Source organism: Narcine bancroftii, chromosome 2 (genome assembly GCF_036971445.1).
Source record: "Narcine bancroftii isolate sNarBan1 chromosome 2, sNarBan1.hap1, whole genome shotgun sequence".
Taxonomy (NCBI): Eukaryota; Metazoa; Chordata; class Chondrichthyes; order Torpediniformes; family Narcinidae; genus Narcine; species Narcine bancroftii.
In genome coordinates this window covers 197,441,526-197,461,902 of record NC_091470.1, presented here as the reverse complement: position 1 = coordinate 197,461,902, position 20,377 = coordinate 197,441,526, and the positions used below count along the sequence as shown (strand labels likewise).

The 20,377-nt window shown below is 49.4% G+C and overlaps 1 protein-coding gene across 1 annotated transcript; it reads left to right on the top strand.

The window, feature by feature from the left end:
• The first annotated feature begins 725 nt into the window (after positions 1-725).
• LOC138754932 (low density lipoprotein receptor adapter protein 1-A) lies at positions 726-20,094 on the top strand. The gene is made up of 4 exons (XM_069919960.1): positions 726-753; positions 3,592-3,652; positions 10,365-10,951; positions 19,810-20,094. Exons 3-4 carry the CDS (start codon positions 10,393-10,395, stop codon positions 20,004-20,006), a joined length of 756 nt encoding a protein of 251 aa, XP_069776061.1. The 5' UTR covers positions 726-753; positions 3,592-3,652; positions 10,365-10,392; the 3' UTR covers positions 20,007-20,094.
• Positions 20,095-20,377: the final 283 nt, after the last annotated feature.

The window sequence follows — 20,377 nt, the reverse complement described above, 5'->3', positions numbered from 1 at the left end:
TGGGAGAAAACCAGAGCCCCCGTAGGAAACCCGCGTAGAGTGTACAAACTCCTTGCAGACAGCGGCGGGATTCAAACCCCCAGTCCCCATCGCTGGTGGCGGCAAAAGCATTGCGCCAACCGTGCCGCCCCTTTGTTTGTTAGGCCAGTGCAACATCTTGGGCCAAAGGGCCTGTGAGTTGCGCCAGAAAGTCCTGTGCTCTCGCTCTCCAGTCAGCCCCAGGAAGGGGCGGGCGTGAAGCTTGGTTTGGAGGGAAGTGGGAGTGCTGAGGTGAGGGAAGGGTTAATGCAGAGAGAGGGTGTCGTTTCTCTTCAGAGTCACCGCCCGCGTCATCAAGTTCAAGTGCAGAGAGAGGGATCTCACGGAGTGGGGGGGATTCCCCGCCCCCCCCACCCACAAATGTAGCGGCCGGACACCTTCCCTGAGTGCAAGGCGTGGAAAGTAGGTAGACAATCGGGGGTGGTGAAGACGGGGGTTGGGGGGCAGCCTTACCCGAGGATCACCAGAGAACACAGGGTGAGCAGAACGACCCAAGGAAAGGACAGTGGGGGGGGGGTTTCATGCATTTACCAGGGTGCCTGTGGGTCAATCTGTGGTCTCGACAACTGTGAGCTGAACTAGTGGCATCCTGTGTGAAGTACTGGGATCATCCTGATCTCTGCGGAGTTAACTGACTCTGATTAACCTGAGCTACGTGAGATCAGCTGCTGGAACAACTCAGGTTGATCTGGCGCAGTGAGGCGTTATCTGGAGGTGAGTGGAATGTGACTGGAAGGGTTTCAGTTTATCTGTGGAGTTTTGGTGTATGGGAGGGGAGAGAGATGGGGAAAGGGAGAGAGACGGGGAGAGGGAAAGAGACAGGCAGGGGGGAGGGGGAAAGAGGGATGGAATGAGAGAGAGGGAGAGGGGGAGAGAGGGAGGGAAACAGAAAGGGAGAGGGGAAGAGGAGGGAAAGAGAGGGAGGGGGAGAGAGGGAGGGAAAGAGAGAGGGAGAGGGGGAAAGAGGGAGAGGGACTGAGAGAGATAGGGAGGGGAGAGAGAGAGAAAGGAAGGAGAGAGGGACGAGAGGAGGGGAGGAAAGAGGGAGGGAGAAAAAGAGATAGAGAGAAAGGAAGAGATGGGCTAGGGAGAGACAGGGGAAGGGGAGAACGGGGGAGAGAGGTGAATAGAGAGAGAAAGAGAAGGAGAAAGAAAGAGGGAGAGAGGAGAGGGATAGGGAGGGGGAGAGAGAGAAAGGGAGGAGGGACTAGAGAGAGAGAAATGAGAGAAGGAGGGGAGGAGAGAGAGAGGGAGGGAGAAAAAGGGAGAGATAGGCTAAGGAGAAACGGGAAGGGGAGAAATTGGGAGAGGTGGATAGAGAGAGAAAGAGAGAGGGAAAGGGGAGAGAGGGAGGGAAAGGGTGAGGAACTAGAGAGGGAAAGGGGAGAGAAGGGAGGGAAAGAGAGAAAGGGATAGGGACGAGAGAGAGAGAGGGAGGGAGAAAGAGAGAGACAGGGAACGGTAGATTAGGGAGAGACAGAAAGGGGAGAAAGGGGGAGAGAGGTGTGTAGAGAGAGGGAGCTAGATAAAGAGAAGGGGATAGGGGAAAGAGAGGTGGATAGAGTGGAAGGCTAGAGAGTGAGGAGGGAGAGAGCAAGAGAGAGAGAAAAGGGGGAGAGAGGGCTGGAGAGAGACAGACGGAGGAGGGAAGAGAGATATGAGCTTGTAGACTGTAGGTTGTGGAGGGAGGGGCCTCTGTGGGGAGTTGGTGTCAGAGGAAGGACCCTTGCCTGTTGCAGCCCCCTCCCACCGGATCAGGGGAAGTGTTGGAAATTGCCCTTCTCTGAGCAATGGGTTGAATTTCTTCCTCCAGCTCTCAGTGGGTCAGTCCGACCCACGTAACTCTGTGTGGCTGCAGGGATAGGCGGGCTGGGGAGGCTGGCCTGGTCTATAAAATGGCGCCTGGTGGTGATGCTCACCTTGTGAGGCAGGGTGCGGCTGGCAGGTGTGCATAAGGCCGGGAGGGAGGGAGGGAGAGGGGGAGAAAGAGAGAGAGAGAGAGAGAGAGAGAGAGAGGGAGAGGGAGAGGGGAAGGAGGGAGGGAAAATGAGTGGAAGTGAGAGAGGGACTAGAGAGGGAGGAGAGACAGAGGGAAAAGGGCTAGGGAGGGAGAGAGAAAGTGACAGGGGCTGGAGAGAGAGGGAGGGAGAGGGGAGGGAGAGGGAAAAGGGATAGGGAGGGAGGGAGAGGGTGGGAAAATGAGTGGCAGAGAGAGAGAGAGTGAGAGGGACTAGAGGGGGAAGGAGGGAGGGAGAATGAGGGAGAAAAAGTGAGAGGACTAGAGAGGGAGGAGAAACAGAGGGAAAAGGCATAGGGAGGGAGGAAGAGAGAAAGAGAGAGAGTGAGGGGCTAGAGAGGAAAGGAGGGAGAGGGAGGGGAGACAGGGGAAAAGGGATAGGGAGGGAGGGAGAGGGGGCAGAGGGAAAAAAGGGATAGGGAGAGAGGGAGGGAAATGAGTGGCAGAGAAAGTGAGAGGGACTAGAGTGGGAGGGAGAGGGAGGGAAAGATGGAAAAGGGATAGGGAGGGTGGGAAGGAAAATGAGTGGGAGAGAGAGAGGGAGGGAGAAGTAGGAGGGACGTATGGAAAGGGCTAGAGAGGGAGATAGAGAGAGGGAGGGAGAGAGTGAGTGACTAGAGAGAGAGGGGATAAAGAGGGGAAAAGGGTTAGGGATGGAGAGAGAGAGGGAGGGAGGGAAAATGAGTGGGAGAAAGAGAGGGGGAGGGAGAGGGAGGAAAGAGAGGAAAAAAGGCTAGGGAGGGAGAGAGTGAAAGGGACTAGAGAGAGAGAGAGGAGAGGGAGGAGAGACAGAGGGAAAAAGGGATAGGGAGGGAGAGACTGAAGGGGGAGAGAGAGAGAGAGAGAGAAAGAAAGAGAAAGAGGGAGAGAGAAAGAGGGAGAGAGAGCCCACAGCTTGTGTGAGTGCCCTTCAGTTGCTGAGCCACTTGTTGGTCCCCGTAGGGTTGTCTCCTCTACTTCTTTTTCTCAACAGTTGTGGGGGGGGTGGTCTCCTAGTTTCTGGTGGCCTGCGCTGGTCCGCTGCTCCCCCAGAGTCTGCAACCCCTCGTGGTCCGCTGCCCTCGGAATCTCATCGACCTCTATCAAGTCTCCTCTCATCCTTCTACACTCCAAAGAGAAAAGTCCCGGCTCTGCCCACCTGGGCCTCACGAGACATGTTCTCCAATCCAGGCGAATCCCCTCTGCACCCTCTCCGCAACTTCCACGCCCTTCCTGTAATGGGGCGACCTGAACACAATGAGCGTGGTCTCACCAGAGATTTGTTGAATTGTGACATGACCGTCTAGACCAGGGGTGTCAAACTCAAATTCACAGAGGGCCAAAATTAAAAACTTGGACTAAGTCGTGGGCCAAACTAAATATTTATTGAAAATTTTCAACAACATCTGCATGTTTTCTCTTCTTTCAACATATGTAATGTTAAACCGTTAGGACATAGAATCACTGTCAGTGGGATTGGGCTCATCTCCTCCACCTTCTGGAGTTTTTGCTTCTCGTTCAGATCCTTATACCTGTCTTGGTGTTTCATTTCATAGTGTCGTCGTATGTTATATTCTTTAGCTACAGACACGCTGGCTCCACACACAAGACAAACAGGTTTGTCTTTTAAAATGATGAACATATAGTCTGCCTCCCACCTGTCTTGAAAGGTCCTGTTTTCAGTCTTTCGTTTGGCCATTTTTCGTAAGGGGTTTATTACATGTGAGTTGGGCGACAGGTCGCAGATGTTAATGAAAGTAAAGAGAGGAGGTGGGGGCGATTAGCGGGCTGACGGGCCGGCGCCAATGCATTTGCAAAGCATTCTGGGATTTGTAGTATTAGCTGTGCATGCGCTATATTGGCGCACCGGCCAGCGGGCCAGCTCTAATACATATTTGATATGATCTTGCGGACCAAATATAATTATATCACGGGCCAAATTTGGCCTGCGGGCCTGAGTTTGACATGTGTGCTCCAGACTCTTTTTGGACCTACAGCACAATAACAGGCCATTTCCACCCACGAGCCTGCGCTGCCAAATTCACACCCCATTGACCTCCAGGCTCAGTCGGTGGAGTGGTTAGTGCACCGTTGTTTCAGCACCAGTAACCTGGGTTGGAATCTCTCTGTATGTTCTCCCATGTATCTGGGTGGGCTTCCTCTCACATTACAACATATAGGGTTTGTAGGTTATCTGGGCGGCAGGGGTTCGTGGGCCGGAATTAAATCTTAGAATCAGAACTTTTGAACATGTCACAAAATTTGTTGTTTTGCGACAGCATTACATGTGCAAAAATTACATTTTTAATATTAAATAAATTAGTGCAAAAGAACAGAATCAAGTGGGGCCGCATCCGTGGTTCATTGACTGTTCAGGGATCAGATGGCGGAGGGGAAGAAGCCGTCCTTGTGCTTGTCTTCAGGCTCCTGGACCTCCTTCCCGATGGTAGCAGAATGCAGAGGGCCTGGTCTGGGTGGGGAGGTGGGGGTCCTTGAGGATAGAGGCTGCTTTCTTGAGACACCGCCTCTTATAGATGTCCTCGATGGAGTGGAGGCTGTGAGGGTGTTGGCCGAGTTCACAACCCTCTGGAGTTCTTTTTTTCCCTGTCCTGTGTGCCAAGCAGAGATGCATCCAGCCAGAATGCTCTCCGTGGTACACCTGTAGAAATTTGGTGGAGGAACTCCACGCTGTGGGAGGGGTGGCGAGGGAGCTCCACATGATGGGAGGGGTGGTGAGGAGGGAGCTCTGCACTGTGGAATGGGTGGTGAGGGAGCTCCGCCTTGTGGGGAAACATTAAACCAGGGCAACTCCATGGGTGTGCTGCAGTGACTGATCAGGGAGATATGAACTCGGACAGATGGCTGCTCTTCCGATTCATCAATCAAATGATCTGCTTTGAATGGACTGCCAGGGCTAGTGGTGGAACCAGATCCAGTGGCGGCATTTAAGACACCTGAATATACAGGGAGGGCAGGGATGTGGGTCATGTGCAGGCAGAACGGGTGGCATGGTTAGCACATAGCCTTCACAGAACCAGCAATCGGGAATGGGGTTTGAATCTCGCACTGTAAGGAGTCTGTAAGTTCTCCCCATGTCTGTGTGGGTTTTGGTTTTCCCCGGGGGCTCCAGTTTCCTCCCATCATTCGAAACATACTGGGGTTGTAGGTTGCTTGCGTGTAATTGGACGGCATGGACTCATGAGCCAAAATTGCCATCTACCATGCTGTAGGTCTAAAACATTTAAAAGAAAAGATTTAATTTAATTTGGCTTCCTGGTTGGTGCAGGCTTTGTTTCTGCAGCAGAATCTAAAATTGGACAGTATGGTTTCAGAATGTAGGTTCACACACACAATGGCATCATGAAGAAAGCCTCTACTTCCTCAGGAGTTTGCGGAGGAGCTAGTGGAGTTGTTCAAGTGAACCGGTACGGACTTGAAGGGCCGACATGGCCTGTTTCCGTGCTGTAAACGGTTATATGGTTATATGGTTATATGGTCTCCTTATCTCTGATCCTGGACAAACGAGTGAACCCCTCTTTGCCAGCGCGGACTTAAATCATTTGTTCCAACTGCTTCCTGTTCGTTACAATTCTCCCTGACGTCTGCACCGTACATCAGCACCTCTACTTCTTCAGGAGTTTCTGGAGGATCGATGAACTTTTAAACGTCCCAGCTTCCACAAGGCATTCCAGGCATCCACAACTCTCTGCGTTACCCCTGACGTCTCCCCTAAACCTCCCTCCCCTCGCCATGTGCAGATGTCTTCTGGTGTTTGCTACTCTCGCCCGGCTTATCTATGCCTCTCATAATCTTCAGACACCTCTCATCCTTCTTCGCTCCAATGACAAAAGCCTTGGCTCTGCTAATCCTGCCAAGCAAGACACGTTCTCCAATCCAGGCAACATATTGGTGAATCTCCTCTGCTTGTCATGCATATGTGTTTAGACGGACAATACGCTAATAGGCCCTTTCGGCCCACGAGTCCGTGCTGCCCAGTTAAAATCAATTGACCTTCAACTCCCTCTATGTTTTGAATGGTGAGAGTAAATGCCCCCCCCCCCACCCCACCCGGGGAAAAGCCATGCAGATACAAGGAGCAATTAATCTCCACAAATAAATAAATAAACATTGTTTCATGAATTTGAGAGTCTCAAGCGGTCAGCATGAGCGATTCTTTTGGTTATTCACCATTCTCACTGCCCGTGGGAAGAAGCTGTTCCTCAGCCTGGTGGTGCTGGCTCTGATCCTCCTGGATCTCTCCCCCCTCCCCACCGAAGGGAGCAGCTGAAAGATGCTGTGTGCGGGGGGTGGAAGGGGATCCTTGATGATTTTGCCCCCTCTTCACGTCGATGGGATGGGGAGGAAGACTCCAGTGATCCTCTCTGCCGCTCTTTTGGTCCTCTGATCCATTTCTCTGCAGTAACTGTACCCCACTATGGTGCAGCCGGCCAGGACGCTCTGGACTCTCAGAGATCCTGTAGAAGATTGACGTGATGGTGGCCGGTAGCCTTGCCCGTGTTAGTCTTCTCAGGAAGTGCAGTCGCTGTTGCGCCTTTCAGAGGAGACGTTGAGCTTCCGCGATAGGTCTCTAGTGAAGTGAACTCCAAGGATCTTAGTGCTCTCCACTACAGGGTTGTTGATGTGCAATTCCTGGGCCTCCTGAAGTCCATGATCATCTCCATACAAACTCCTTACAGACAGCGTGGAATTTGAACCCCGGTCCCGGGTCGCTGGCGCTGTAACAGCGATGTGCTAACCACCATGCCAACTGTGCCAACCTACTGTATTGTTTATATGTGTGTTATGTCTGGTTGTGTGTCTGCGCGTTTTTGCACCGAGGATCAGAGAACGTGGGGTGTACTTTTGCAATCCCATCGATGGGAAGTGGGGAACCGCAGTGATCCTCTCTGCTGCTTTTACTGTCCTATGGATGAACAAATAAAAGGGGACTATTCCAGTCAGACAGGTCACTGAGAGATGACAGGGTTTTTCTCCCCCTTAAAAAAAAATCCCTGGGGGTGGGGGATGTTGATGCTGTCCATGACCCCCAGGGTCCACCCCCATTGACTGTGCGGTTGCTCGGGAAAGATTGATTGGCGTCAGTGGATGAGTGGAAAGCAAGTTAATAATTCAGATTTTAATTAGGTAGCCAGCTGCTTCTAATGTTCCACTGGGATCAACCTTTAACACTGGATATCTCCATTGAGCAGGTCCTCCAAGCCTCCGTGGCCTCCACCTCCCCCTCCCTCTAAACCACAGGGGTGGACAAACCAGAGCCTGTGGGCCGACTATACCCATTTCTAAGTGGCTCAGGGTGAACAGAGCCTTTAACAATAAATTGCACAGGACGTACACCGCACTTCTTAGTTTCAACACTAGAGGGCATTGCTGCTTTGAATAACTACTAGACCGACCAACGCAATATTACTCATTGATGAAAACATTTAGCTCGGTGTTTTTTTTAAAAAACCGCTTAACCCAGTTAATTAAACTGAGGTAAAAAATAGCAAAGGGGGGTGCCAAGAATTTCACACCAGGTGGGGAAATGAATACTTATTCTCAGAAGTCAGGTGGAAGTGTGTTTGTTTGATTTGCAAGGAATCTGTTAAAGGTGTAAAGGTTCCATTATTGTCACATAATACTGCATTTAGAATGTAACGTACATGAAGTTCTTTAACCCCCCCCCCCCACTACAGAAATGAGGCCCCAGCAAGGGATGAATCCCTGGTTGACAAGGCCAGTGCTCTAACCACTACTGGAGCATCTGACTTACACACTGCATCCTAACCATTATGGTTGACGCTTGGGCCACTGAGAGCTGTGGAGGATTGTTGGAGACCGCCCCGTCCCTTTCTTGATCTTTTCTCCTGTTCTTATCTTGCACTGCTTTGTTAATGAGCTTTAAAGAATTTTATTGTATTTGTTTAAAATGAATTTAAGAGCAGTAGATACTGAAATGCTGTGAGTACATCAATAAACTACTGTAATGTCAATAGTGAAAGTGTTCAGCTGTGCCAACCCAGATATTCCTAAAAGTACTAAATCCTCCCTACCCCGTAACCCTCTATTTTTCTTTCATCTGTGCGCCTAAGAGACTCTTAAATGCCCCCAATATTCCAGCCTCCAACACCATCCCCGGCATTCTAGGCCTCCACAACTCTCTGTTGGAAAAACTTACTCCTAACGTCTCCCCTAAATTATGCTCCCTTCCCTTTGTACAGTCGTCCTCTGGTGTTTGCTACTCCTGCCCTGAGAAACAGGCGCCAGCCGTCCTCCCTCTTATAATCTTGTCAACCTCGATCAAGTCTCCTCTCATCCTTCTTCACTCCAGAGAGAAAAGCCCCACCCCTGCTAACCTTGCCTCATAAGACGTATTTTCCAATCCAGGCAACGTCCTGGTGAATCTCCTCTGCCCCCTCTCCATAGCTTCCACATCCTTTCTGTAATGGGATGACCAGAACTGAAACTTATTTTGATCGGAGATGAATTTTCAACGGCCCACGGGTTTTCTGGTCTAAAAACTCTATTTTTCTTGCAGGGGACCGCAGCCAGGCTTAATGTTGTTTGGCTTGTGACTATTTTCTTTCCCGCATTTGGCCCATAACCATAGCTCAGTACAGGGCCTTTGGCCCACAATGTTGTGTTGACCTCTAGACCCTGCCTCCCACCTCACCCTCTACTTTAAGTACCCCCATTTGTTTGTCTAGTCGTCTCTTGAAATTCACTAGTGTACCTGCCTCCGCCACTGACCCAGGGAGTGTATTCCACACACCTACCCCTCTCTGGGTGAAAAATACATTCTTCTTATACCTCCCACTCATTACCTTAAAGCCTTGCCCCCTTGTATTGAGCAGGGGTTCCCTGGGAAGTCCGCTTTATCTGTTCCTCTTACTATCTTGTACTCTTCCATCATGTCTACTCTCACCCTCCCTCTCTCCAAAGAGTAAAGCCCCAGCTCTCTTAATCTCTGCCTATAGTCTCTGAACCAGGTAGCATCCTGGTAAATCTCGTCTGCACCCTTCCCAACAGTTACGCGTCTTTCCTGTAATGAGGCGACCAGAACTGGATGCGGTTCTCCAGGTGTGGTCTAACCAAAAAAGTTTGGCCCGCTCCCCTGGTCGAAGGTGAGCACAGGCCATGGCAACAAGAGATCAAAGAAAATCAATAAAGTGCACAAGAGTCCTGAAACGAGACCTTGATTGAGTTTGTCATTGAGGTGGAGGGGGAGCGGCTGTTCCTGAACCTGGTGGGGCAAGTCTTGTGGCACCAACACCTCTTTCCTGATGGCAGCAGTGAGAACAGAGTGGGTGCTTGGCGGTGTGGGATCCTTGACGATTGCTGCTACCCTCTGACGGCAGTGCTCTTCCCCCCCACCCTCGTAGATGTTCTTGATGGCGGGGGAGATTTTTGCATGTGATGGTCCTGGGCTGTGTCTGCTACCTTTTGCAGGGCTTTGCGCTCATGGTTATTGGTGTGCCCCGTACCAGACCATGACGCCAAGGATTCCATTGCGCTAGATGATTCTAGAGCTGGAGGGCATGGGTTTAAAGTGGGGGTGGGGGGTGGGTGGAGCTTTAAGAGGGATCTGAGCAGCCTTTTCAGTTCACAGAGAAAGTTACACAAGTAGATACAATTACACGATTCAAAGGACCTACGGACAGATCTATGGACAGGAAGGGTAAGGGGACAAATGCACACAAATGGGACTGGACCAGAATGTCAACTGGGTCATCACGGACAAGGCGGGCTGAAGGGCCTGCTGGGTGCTGATTGTCTGTGGTTGAAGGGCCCATTTTCTCTGCTGCAACGATCCATACCACCGTAAGAATCAGGACCATTCGGCCCATCGAGTCTGCTCTGCCATTCCATCATTAGCTGATCCATTCTCCCGCTCACTGCTGCTCCCTGGCCTTCTCCCCGTAACCCTCGATGTCCTGGCTATTGGCTGGCTGACACACCTTTACAGCGGTCGGGACTGGGGCCCCAAGACAGATCCTTGGAGACGCTGACAGCCAGGAATTTGGAGTTCTTGTCCCTCTCCACTGCTGAGCCCTCGCTGAGGACTGGGTCAAGTTCTTCTGAATACCCCCCCTCCTAAAGTCCACAATCATTTCTTCAGTTTTGCTAACGTTAGGTGCAAGGTTGTTTGTCCGTGTGTCTGCGTGTTTTGCACCGAGGACCAGAGAATGCAGTTTCGTCAGGTTGTACTTGTACAATCAGATGACAATGATTGTGACATTCATTGATCTATCTCTCACATCCTGGCTCATATTCTATTTCTCTGAGATCTTCTACGATCCGATTATTTCTTTCTCTCCTTTTCATTCAGAAAACCCAGCCGGAAATTCCTCAGGGTCATGGCGCTGAACAACTTGCCTTTCATCCACACCATAAAGAAGTCACCAGCCATCTTCCGCCAGCGGTTCCAGAGAGACCAGGCCAAGACCCTCTCGCACGGGGACCCAGCCTTCAGGGTGCAGTACGTGGGCACGGAGCAGGTCTACTCGCTGCGGGAGGAGGAGGCGTCCCAGGTGGTCGAGCAGCTGGTGAGTCCGCACCTGGGCAAGGGCTGCCGGGACCATGTGCTGGTGGTCAGGCCTCGCTACCTGGAGGTGAAGGAGCTGTCCAGTGGGAGGCAGCTCACCAAGACCTACCTCCACGACGTTGCCTGCTGCATGACGGACCGCGCCCACCCCGACGTCTTCCTCTATGTCTGCAAGAGCAAGAGGCAGCTGCAGTGCCGTGTCTTCCGGTGTGGCCGGCGGGAGAAGGCCCAGGCCGTCACCGTCTGCCTGGCCAAGGTCTTCGAGGCAGCCTTCAGCCAATGGCACGCTGCGTACAGTCAGGGGTCGCTGCCTTCCCTCTCACCGGGCAGCCAGCCCCTGGCAGAGGGGAGGCCCGCTCCCCTGGACAAAGGTGAGCACAGGGCATGGCAGCGAGACGGTATAAGTGGTCTTTCCTCTCATCTCTCTCTCTCCCCTTGCCTGACACTGCTATCCTTATCCAGTACCCCTCTATAGAACATGGAACATTCCAGCACAGCCCACAATGTACCGACCAATATAGGCCTACCCAACAACCTAATCCTTTCCTGCATCACACCCATAACCCTCCGTTTATTCTTCCACCCATGTGCCTGACTAAGAGCCCCTAAATTTCAGCCTCCACCATCAACCCTGGCAAGGCATTCCAGGCCCCCGCAACTCTGTGTAAAAAAAAACCTCCCTCCCTTCACTTTGTGCAGACGTCCTTTGGAGTTTTCCCTGGGAAACAGGCGCTGGCCGTCCACCCTGTCTATGCCTCTCAGAATCATGTTGACCTCAATTAAGTCTCCTCTCATCCTTCCCCGTTCCAAAGAGAAAAGTCCCAGCACTTGCCCCATGAGACTTGTTTCCCAATCCAGGCAACATCCTGGTGAGACTCTTCTGCCCCCTCTCTGTAGCTTCCATCTCCTTCCTGTAATGAGGCAACCAGAACTGAACACAATACTCCAAGTGGGGTCTCACCAGAGATTTGTAGAGATGCAACATGACCTCTCGACTCTTGAACTCAATGTCCAGACTAATGAAGGCACTGGTGAAGGGCTCAAGCCCAAAACGTTGGTTTTATACCTTTATCTTTGCTGGATCATGAGTTTTTTCGGCAATGTGTTTTAAATTTAAATTCAGACATACCGCACGGTAACAGGCCCTTCTGGCCCACGACCCCATGCTGCCCAATTAACCTACAACCCCCCAGTCCGTTTCGAACGGTGGGAGGAGACTGGAGCCCCCAGGGAAACCCATACGGACACGGGGAGAATGTACCAACTCCTTACAGACAGTGCGGGATTCGAATCCTGGCCCCGATTGCTGGTGCTGTAAAGATGTGGCCCTACACCGCAACACCCAGTGTTTTTACTTCAATTGTGGTGTCTGCAGACTTTTGTGTTTTACTCCTTTGTGCCTTCTTAACTCTCCTATCAACCTGAGTGGCGACCCTGAGAGATCTATGGACTTGGGCCCCTCTGTTCTTTCACCCATTAAGAATCCTTGCCATTAGCCTTCACCTCCACCCTAACCCATAACACTTACCCTGGATTGGAATCCATACTGTCCTCAGGTGCAAACCCTCCCACCCTGCCTGCATTACATCAGCCCTCGGGCTGCGCGACCCACTGAGTTCCTCCGGCAGGGTGCCTTGGCTTCGTGTTTCCCCCCCCCACCATCGCCCTGCCATGCCATCAGCTGAGTACAGGTCGAGTACCCCCCAAAATGGAAAAGCTCCAAACTCCGAAACATTTTGAGAGCCGACGTGGAAGATTCCACCCCTGACCTCGCCCACCCACGTGGGGCTCTGACGCTCTGTTGGCGCCAGTTTGTGATCAACCATCGTCACTTGAATGAGAACTCTGGGGCAAATACTTGAAAAGCTGCGCAGGGGAATTTCTTGTATTTACCATAAGTAGAGATCGCGGGATTTTTTTTGGTAAGTACATTATTTTCATGTGAAATCTGGAATTCTCCACCTAAAATGCTGTGTTTGAGGGTAAGATTACTTTTTTTTAAATTGGCCATCCTTCGGATTGAAGAAGGCACGTTGTTGCGCAGTTCATCCATGGACACGTAGGTAACTCTGCAGTCCCAGCCTGGAAGCACAGAGTCTAGGACAATGGGGGCTTTGGAAGCCCGTTTTTGTAATAACCGTGGCTGCTGCTCTGCATCGCCGCTCACAGTTTTTGGCAGCGCCCGCCTTCAAAACTGGCGTGGGCTTCAGGGCTCGCCGACAGGACCTGCCGGCAGCTGCAGCTTCCAGTCCTTTTGGCAGGGTGCCACAGCAGCAGAGGGCTTCATTCACAGCGTCTTTACGGCGCTCGAGTGGATGAGGCCTCCTTCCGGCCACTATAGGGTGTACGGCGGGTCACCCACCCTGATGGCGCATCCCACCCACTGGCACTCGGTTGGCTCGGCGTGCCGCCCCCAAGGCTTCCAGGCCGGAGGCACGCTCTGGCCAATGGGTCGCCGAGGATGCGGAATTTCTCCAGCTGTTTGATGGGACGTTGGTACAGAGTTTAGGCCTGTGTGGGGGAGATGGGGCTGACCACAGCTCTTTGGGCTTTCATCTTCTGTGGTGATGGACCAGCAATAGTAGGGCGTTGGAAAAAAAATCCCGTGTACTGTAACCTTCTTGATCAAAACACAGCATTGTAGGTGCAGCCACATGGTTTAAACGGCTGATACAGGTATCCTGCCTATATTTTTCAATATATCCCAAACACATAGGTACATGTAGTAATAAAAATCAAGTTATCGATAACAAGATACATATTAACCCATGCTATAAATTGGAAAAAAGTTTAAAAAAACCCATATATTCCTAAATTAGATTAAGAGAGAGGAGAGAAGGTTTATTAGTATGTTGCCAGGAATTGTCGTCACCTTTGTTTACCGTTCACACCATGCTCGCATGGTAATGTTTCTCTGTGACCACGAAGCAGATTTACATACAAGTTAACACATGAAAATATTAAGACGTCAGCACTGTACTGGGAGTTCGGGAAGCCTGACAGCTTGGGGGATAAAGTTTTTTCCCACTCAGGGTCCCAGTGGCAGGTGGCAGAAGGGAGACCAGTTTGCATGCGGGACGTGCAGAGTCTTTCACAATGCTTATTGCTTTCTGCCTGCATCACGTGTAGTAGATGTCCTCCACGCTAGGGAGAGGTTCCCGATGGTATTTTCCGTTGACTTCACTATTCTCTCCAGGGCTGAGGGGGTACAGCTTCCAAACCAGGTGGTGATGCGGTTGTATAGGATGTTCTCAATACATCCTCTGTAAAATGTAAACTGAGTTACAGGGAAGGGTTAAACAGGTGAACAGTATTACAGGGAAAGGTTGAACAAGTGAACTGAGTTATAGGGAAAGGTTAAACAGGTGAACTGAATTACAAGGAAGGGTTAAACAAGTGAACTGAGTTACAGGGAAAGGTTAGACAGGTGAACTGTGTTACAGGGAAAGGTTGAACAAGTGAACTGAGTTATAGGGAAAGGTTAAACAGGTGAACTGAATTACAAGGAAGGGTTAAACAAGTGAACTGAGTTACAGGGAAAGGTTAAACAGGTGAACTGTGTTACAGGGAAAGGTTGAACAAGTGAACTGAGTTATAGGGAAAGGTTAAACAGGTGAACTGAGTTACAGGGAAGGGTTAAACAGGTGAACTGTGTTACAGGGAAAGGTTGAACAAGTGAACTGAGTTATAGGGAAAGGTTAAACAGGTGAACTGAATTACAGGGAAGGGTTAAACAGGTGAACTGTGTTACAGGGAAAGGTTGAACAAGTGAACTGAGTTATAGGGAAAGGTTAAACAGGTGAACTGAGTTACAGGGAAGGGTTAAACAGGTGAACTGTGTTACAGGGAAGGGTTAAACAGGTGAACTGAGTTACAGGGAAGGGTTAAACAGGTGAACTGACTTACAGGGAAGGGTTAAACAGGTGAACTGTGTAACAGGGAAGGGTTGAACAAGTGAACTGAGTTATAGGGAAAGGTTAAACAGGTGAACTGAGTTACAGGGAAGGGTTAAACAGGTGAACTGTGTTACAGGGAAAGGTTGAACAGGTTAGGAATCTATTCCTTGGAGCAAAGAAGAATGAGGGGAGATTTGATTGAGGTTTACAAGATTATGAGAGGTATGGACAGAATGGATGCGAGTTGGCTTTTTCCACTTAGATTGGGGGAGATAAATATGGGAGCTCATAGTTTTAAGTGGAAGGAGGAAAGGTTTAGAGGGAACATTAGGGGGGATGTTTTTCACTCAGAGAGTGGTGGGAGTGCGGAATGATCTGGAGTGGTGAATGCTCCATTGTGTGTTTTAAGAATACATTCGATAGATACATGGATGGGAGAAGCCTGGAACGGGAGCAGGTCAGTGGATGGTCAGCTCAGACTAGAGGGGCCGAAAAGCCTGTTTTCTGTGCTGAATGGTTCCAATAATCAAACCCCACCCTAAGAGGGCTGCTGGTCATTTTAAGGGGTGCACTACTAACAATAATAACTCTGGGGTCGTGAAATAAAGTAGAGATGATTAATCTACGTTTTGAAAGTAATTGAGAAAAGGATTAAAAAAAGAAAGAAAGTTAAGATCCATTACAGTAGTGGAATAACCTCATTTGTTTCTAGGGACAGACACGCCATCACATCCGACAACCACCGAGTGTGAGCGGGAGGGACAGCCTCTTAAATTCCTTAATGTTGAGGCTTCCACAGGATTTAGATTTTAATCCTATTTGGGAAATCTATAATTTTTAATCTGATCATAAAGGATTGTCTCTGTCCTTTATGAACGGCCCTCAAGATCTAGGGATAGTTCTCTGGGTGGTATTAAGAAATTATGGGAACAAGACTTTCAACAACTATTTGCTGAAACTACATGGGATTCCATTTTGAAATGTGTTTGCTCACCTTCTCTTTGTGCTTGTCATTCATTAATACAATTTAAGGTAGTCCATCGAGCACACTTTTCTAAAGTTAAGTTAGCTGAATTGGATCCTAATATGACTTCTAAATGCGATAAATGCCCCTTTCACACTTGCATCCCACCAAACCAGCCGTTCAGTGTCCTGGGACAGGAATGGGGGATCTGGCTGTTCACACTTGACCACTCCTAAATGGGACACTAAACACGTTCAGACTTGCAAGGAGCCATCCCCGGGTTTAGGACTGTTCTACCTTCTACCAGTGATGTCATGACGCATTAAGTGATGATGGGCCTGCCCAATGTATTATGATCTAATACTTGAACAAAATTAATCATGCCTAATTATAGCATAATTAAGTACAATATGAGCCCCTCGCCCCCTGTTGTTGCTGTGACAACCTATATAAACCTTTATAAGGGCCCGTGGGAAAATATGAGCAATAAATAGCAATAGCGGACAATTTTTAAACAGTTCGAGGTGCTAATGTGCTCAGTTTATACAGTGTGAGAAAGTTGGTAGCACTATCACTTACAATTTATAAATACTATTGGAGGAAAAGTGATGGTGGACCTGCCCTCCCAGAATTCCACGCAGCAGAGAAAGGGCTGTATGACCGGCTGCAACCACAGAACAATTATGGAGGGGTTTCTCTGGGAAGTCAGATCCACCATCGCTTTTCCCCACGGTCTTCATAAATTGTGTGCTGTAGCGCTACCAACTTTCCCACACTGTTTAAAAAATTGTCCGCCATTTATTTCCTCGCTCTCCCCCATCCCCACTACGACTTTCCCACATTATACCTTCATTTTAATCCTTCCTTCACATTCCTGCGCTCATGCAAAAGCCCTGGGTCATTTCTATCCCAGAACGCAACTGCCCATTCTACACTTGCCTGATCGCAGACGCCAGGGATTGTACTAGGAGTCAAGGCCGTCAATCCCACCACCCCGCCCCACCCCCCTCAGTGTGCGAAGACGTCATCTGACACCGGCATTGAGCTGGTTTAGCTTTCACACCAGGCACTTTGAAGGCTGATTGGCCATTAATTCCTGGGACCCCTTGCAAGTGTGAAAGGGGCTCATAACTGATGAAGGTACTTTGCATCATATGTTTTGACTATGTCTTCGCTCCTTATCATTAGTTCTTAAATGCTAATTACTCCTATCCCCTTAATTGCTATTTTTGGAGTGGATTTAATACAGGCTTCCCATATTGCTGGAAGGGCCATTTTGCTGAAAGAAGATTAAAAAATATCCAAGGGCTAAAACACTTCTGGTCCCATGCATTTCGGATAAGGGGTACTCGACCTGTATATCGTCAGCCATTTTGAGACGCTCTCTTACCTACACAGTTACAAGTTAATAACAAGATTGAAGGAACCCTCCAGGTCATTACATTCAGTAGGGGAGCTGGACCTAGACACTGAGAGAACTCACCGATTTCAAGCCCCTCAGCATCTCCTACCCCACCCTGACCCATTTATTTTCTAGCAAAGGAATTAGTTGTGGCAGGGACTGATAAATGCAAATAGTTTTTTGTGCACGGTGGAGAGGCAGGTTTTGGGGGGGGGAGGGGGATCAAGAAAATCTGTAGATTGTTGCTTTAACGCACAAAAGTGCTAGAGAAACTCTGCAGGCTTCACCGTGTCCGTGGGAGGCCAACATGTATAAGCAATGATTCGAGGCCTTCAACAAGGTCTGGGCAAAAAAATAGGTAATGAGGCGGTGAGGGGAGGGGGGAGAAGGGAAGAAGGGGCAAGGGGAGGAGCGCGGGCCAACGATACTCATCTCTGTGACCCAGGGAGGGCCGAAGGTGGCTGAAGTGGGTGGGGCTGTGCATGTTGTTTACAAGGCCCCTCAGGGAAGGCCGATCCAGGCCACACAGGTGCCTGGGATTTAGGCTTAATTTTGGCATGAGGGCAGCACGTAGTGGTTACAGCACCAGCAACCCAGGTTCGAATCTTCCGCTGCCTGCAAGGAGATTGTACGTTCTCTCTGTGTTTCCTCCATGTTCCAGAGATGTAGGTTGGGAGGTTAATTGGGTGCATTTGGGCAGGACGGGTTCCATGGGCTGGAAGGGCTTCCTACCGTGCGGTATCATCAATATTAAAAATCGAGATGGGTGCGGCCATCGTGGGCAAAAGGTCCTGTTCATGCGCTGCTCTGAGCTTTGTTTACCTTGTTGTGATGGGGGGGCACTGAGGAGTGTGGTAAAACAGAGGAATCTGGGAACACTGTTATGAGCCCAGAGGACCCCAAAACCCAACAGCAATAGGTATTCACCAAGACAAATGGCTACTTAAACATAAGTTGTTTTTAATTATCTTTAAACATGAAAACATAATCAAACTTTAACTTATCATTATTAACTTAACTACCCAACTTAACCCCCTTCTAATTCTAAGTGCACATGTATGTAATATGTGTGTAAATTTAAGAAAAGTTCTTTGGTTCACAGTCCAATCTCACTTCTCACTCCTCCAAGTTTACTGGTTGCAGGCAATTCTTATACTGTGCACAGAATTTAACATGTATAAAGTTCACCAGGCTTTGGTGTTCAAAAGGTAAATGGTTACCGGTCAGGAAGGTTCTTGTAGGTTTGCAGAGGTTTGTTATTCCAGGATTTCCACAACTGAGGTACCACCATTAGTCACCTCAGTGTCTTGCTGATGAAATGTCTGGAGCTTCTGTTTCAGTTCCAACAAGCTTTTCTTGACTTGTTACAGTTTTCTGTGTCACACACACAGTCCAAGACTCCCTTCTGTCTGTCTCTCTCTCTCTCTCACTATCTGAGATCCAAACTGCCAGCAGCATACCCTTCTCTCTCTCACTTGCAAACTCCCCGACCTTCTCCAGCAAACAATTGGAGATCGTCTTTTTGGTCAATCTGTTGTTTTAAGTAAACAAGAACCTCTCAATGACCTCTGAGTGAGCGCTTTGCAGAGAGCTCAAAACCCTTGCAAAAAGGTCTGAAAGAGACAACCTGGCTCTGGTTGTTCTTCCAAGACAATAGGCTATTCATTTCATGACATTATTTCAATTAGCACCTACTTGTGAAATATACATAGCATTCTCCATAGGTTCTGTAAAGTCACTGAATATGAATTCTTCAGTATTTCAAATAAGATCTGATTTAAAGTGCGTGTATGTATGTAACCTACTCTAATTTTACCAATTTATCTCCCAAAAACATTCCCAAATATTCCATCACAATACAGATACGCAATTCCCTCAAAGTGGTGTCCCAGGAAGATAGGGCCGTAAAAAGAGCTTTCGGAACCTTATGTGTGAAGTGATGGATTTTGGAAGGGTAAACCAAGGTAGGACGTATACAGATAAGTTGGGCACTGAGGAGTGCAAAGGAGCAGAGAGATCAGGGAACACATGCACACAGATTGCTCCCTGAAGGTGGGGACGCAGGTGGACAGGGTTGTGAAGAAAGCTTCTGGCATCTTAGCCTTTATAAATCAAAGTACTGAGTTGGGATGTTATGTTGAAGTTGTTTAAGACATTGGTGGGGCCACATTTGGAGTATTGTGTGGGTACCTAATTACAGGAAGGCTATCAATAAGATTGAAAGAGTGCAGAGAAAATTCACAAGGATGTTTCTGGGTATTCAGGAACTGAGTTACAGGGAAAGATTAAACAGGTGAGGACTTTATTCCCTGGAGCATTGAAGAATGGGGGGAGATTTGATATTTAAAATTATGAGGGGGACGGACAGAGTAAATGAAGGTTGACTTTTTCCACTGAGGGTTGGTGAGATACAGACCAGAGGACGTGGGTTAAGGGTGAAAGGGGAGATGTTTATGGGGATTTTCTTCACACAGAGAGTGGAACGAGCTAAAGTGGTGAAAGTGGAAGCAGCACCTCACACAGAGATGGAAGAAGATGGATGGGAAGTCATTGTAATGAAGTGGGGGAAAAAATCAAGAGCAGAATCTTCAAAAGGATGTTGAACCTTGGATTCACAGCTGGTGGTAACAGTGATGGCAAACCACATGTGATCCCAATTCAGTCTATCTGTAACTCCCATCCCACACCCCCAGTCCATACATAACTCCTGTCCTCACATCCCTCAGGCTATATGTAACTCCCATCCACACACCCCCCCCAGTCTATAGATAACTCTGACCCCACACCCCACCCAGCCTATATGTAACTCCCATCCATGCATCCCCCCAGTCTATGTGTAACTTCCATCCCCATATACCGGAGGTTTGATCCTGAGTTAATGTTTCCCGGCGGGGGCTGTCTACTTTGTGGGAGGGAGAGGGGGCTGCTCCCGGCCCAACCTGTAACGCCCCCGACCTCTTGTCTCAGCTGGCAGGCCGCGGGAAGAGGAGCCGGAAGCCGACAGCGACGAGGAGCTGGAACTGAGGATGCACCGGGAATTCCTGCACAGGGCCGCCTCGCTGCGAGCCCCTCACCGGCTGGACGCAGGCTCCCGGGACCTGGTCGAGCTGTCAGGGGAGGGGGAGGAAGAGCAGGTCCAACTCGCCGCCCCCCAACCTTCCTGAACCCTCCGGTATTCCGCACAAAAATGTTCACAGGAAGTTGGACTGGGGAGAGTGCGAGCATTTCAAATGGATTTGACTTTTCATCATCCAGACGCATGGACCCATTTACAGTAAAACCTCTGGTATCCAGAATTCAAGCAACTGGCAGCCTCAAGGCAAAAAATAAATAGTGGAAAATATTTTTTTTTTAAATTAGAACAAAATAAGTAAAAATATGTGTTTAAAATTGTAAAAGTAAATGTTCTCTGAAGTAACACATAAACCTTTGGTGAAGACGGGAGCAAATATTCAGCCAGCGGAGGGAGGGCCTCGGTCGGGCTTTGCTCGTAGCAACTGTTTGAGTAAAGTTGTGTGAAACAGCAACGGCCTCG

Bases quoted from the DNA above. Each gene is read 5' to 3' on its own strand.
- LOC138754932 (XM_069919960.1), top strand. From the start codon at position 10,393: ATGGCGCTGAACAACTTGCCTTTCATCCACACCATAAAGAAGTCACCA. The intron at 10,952-19,809 runs GTGAGCACAGGG...CTCTTGTCTCAG, and splicing joins GCCCGCTCCCCTGGACAAAG to CTGGCAGGCCGCGGGAAGAG.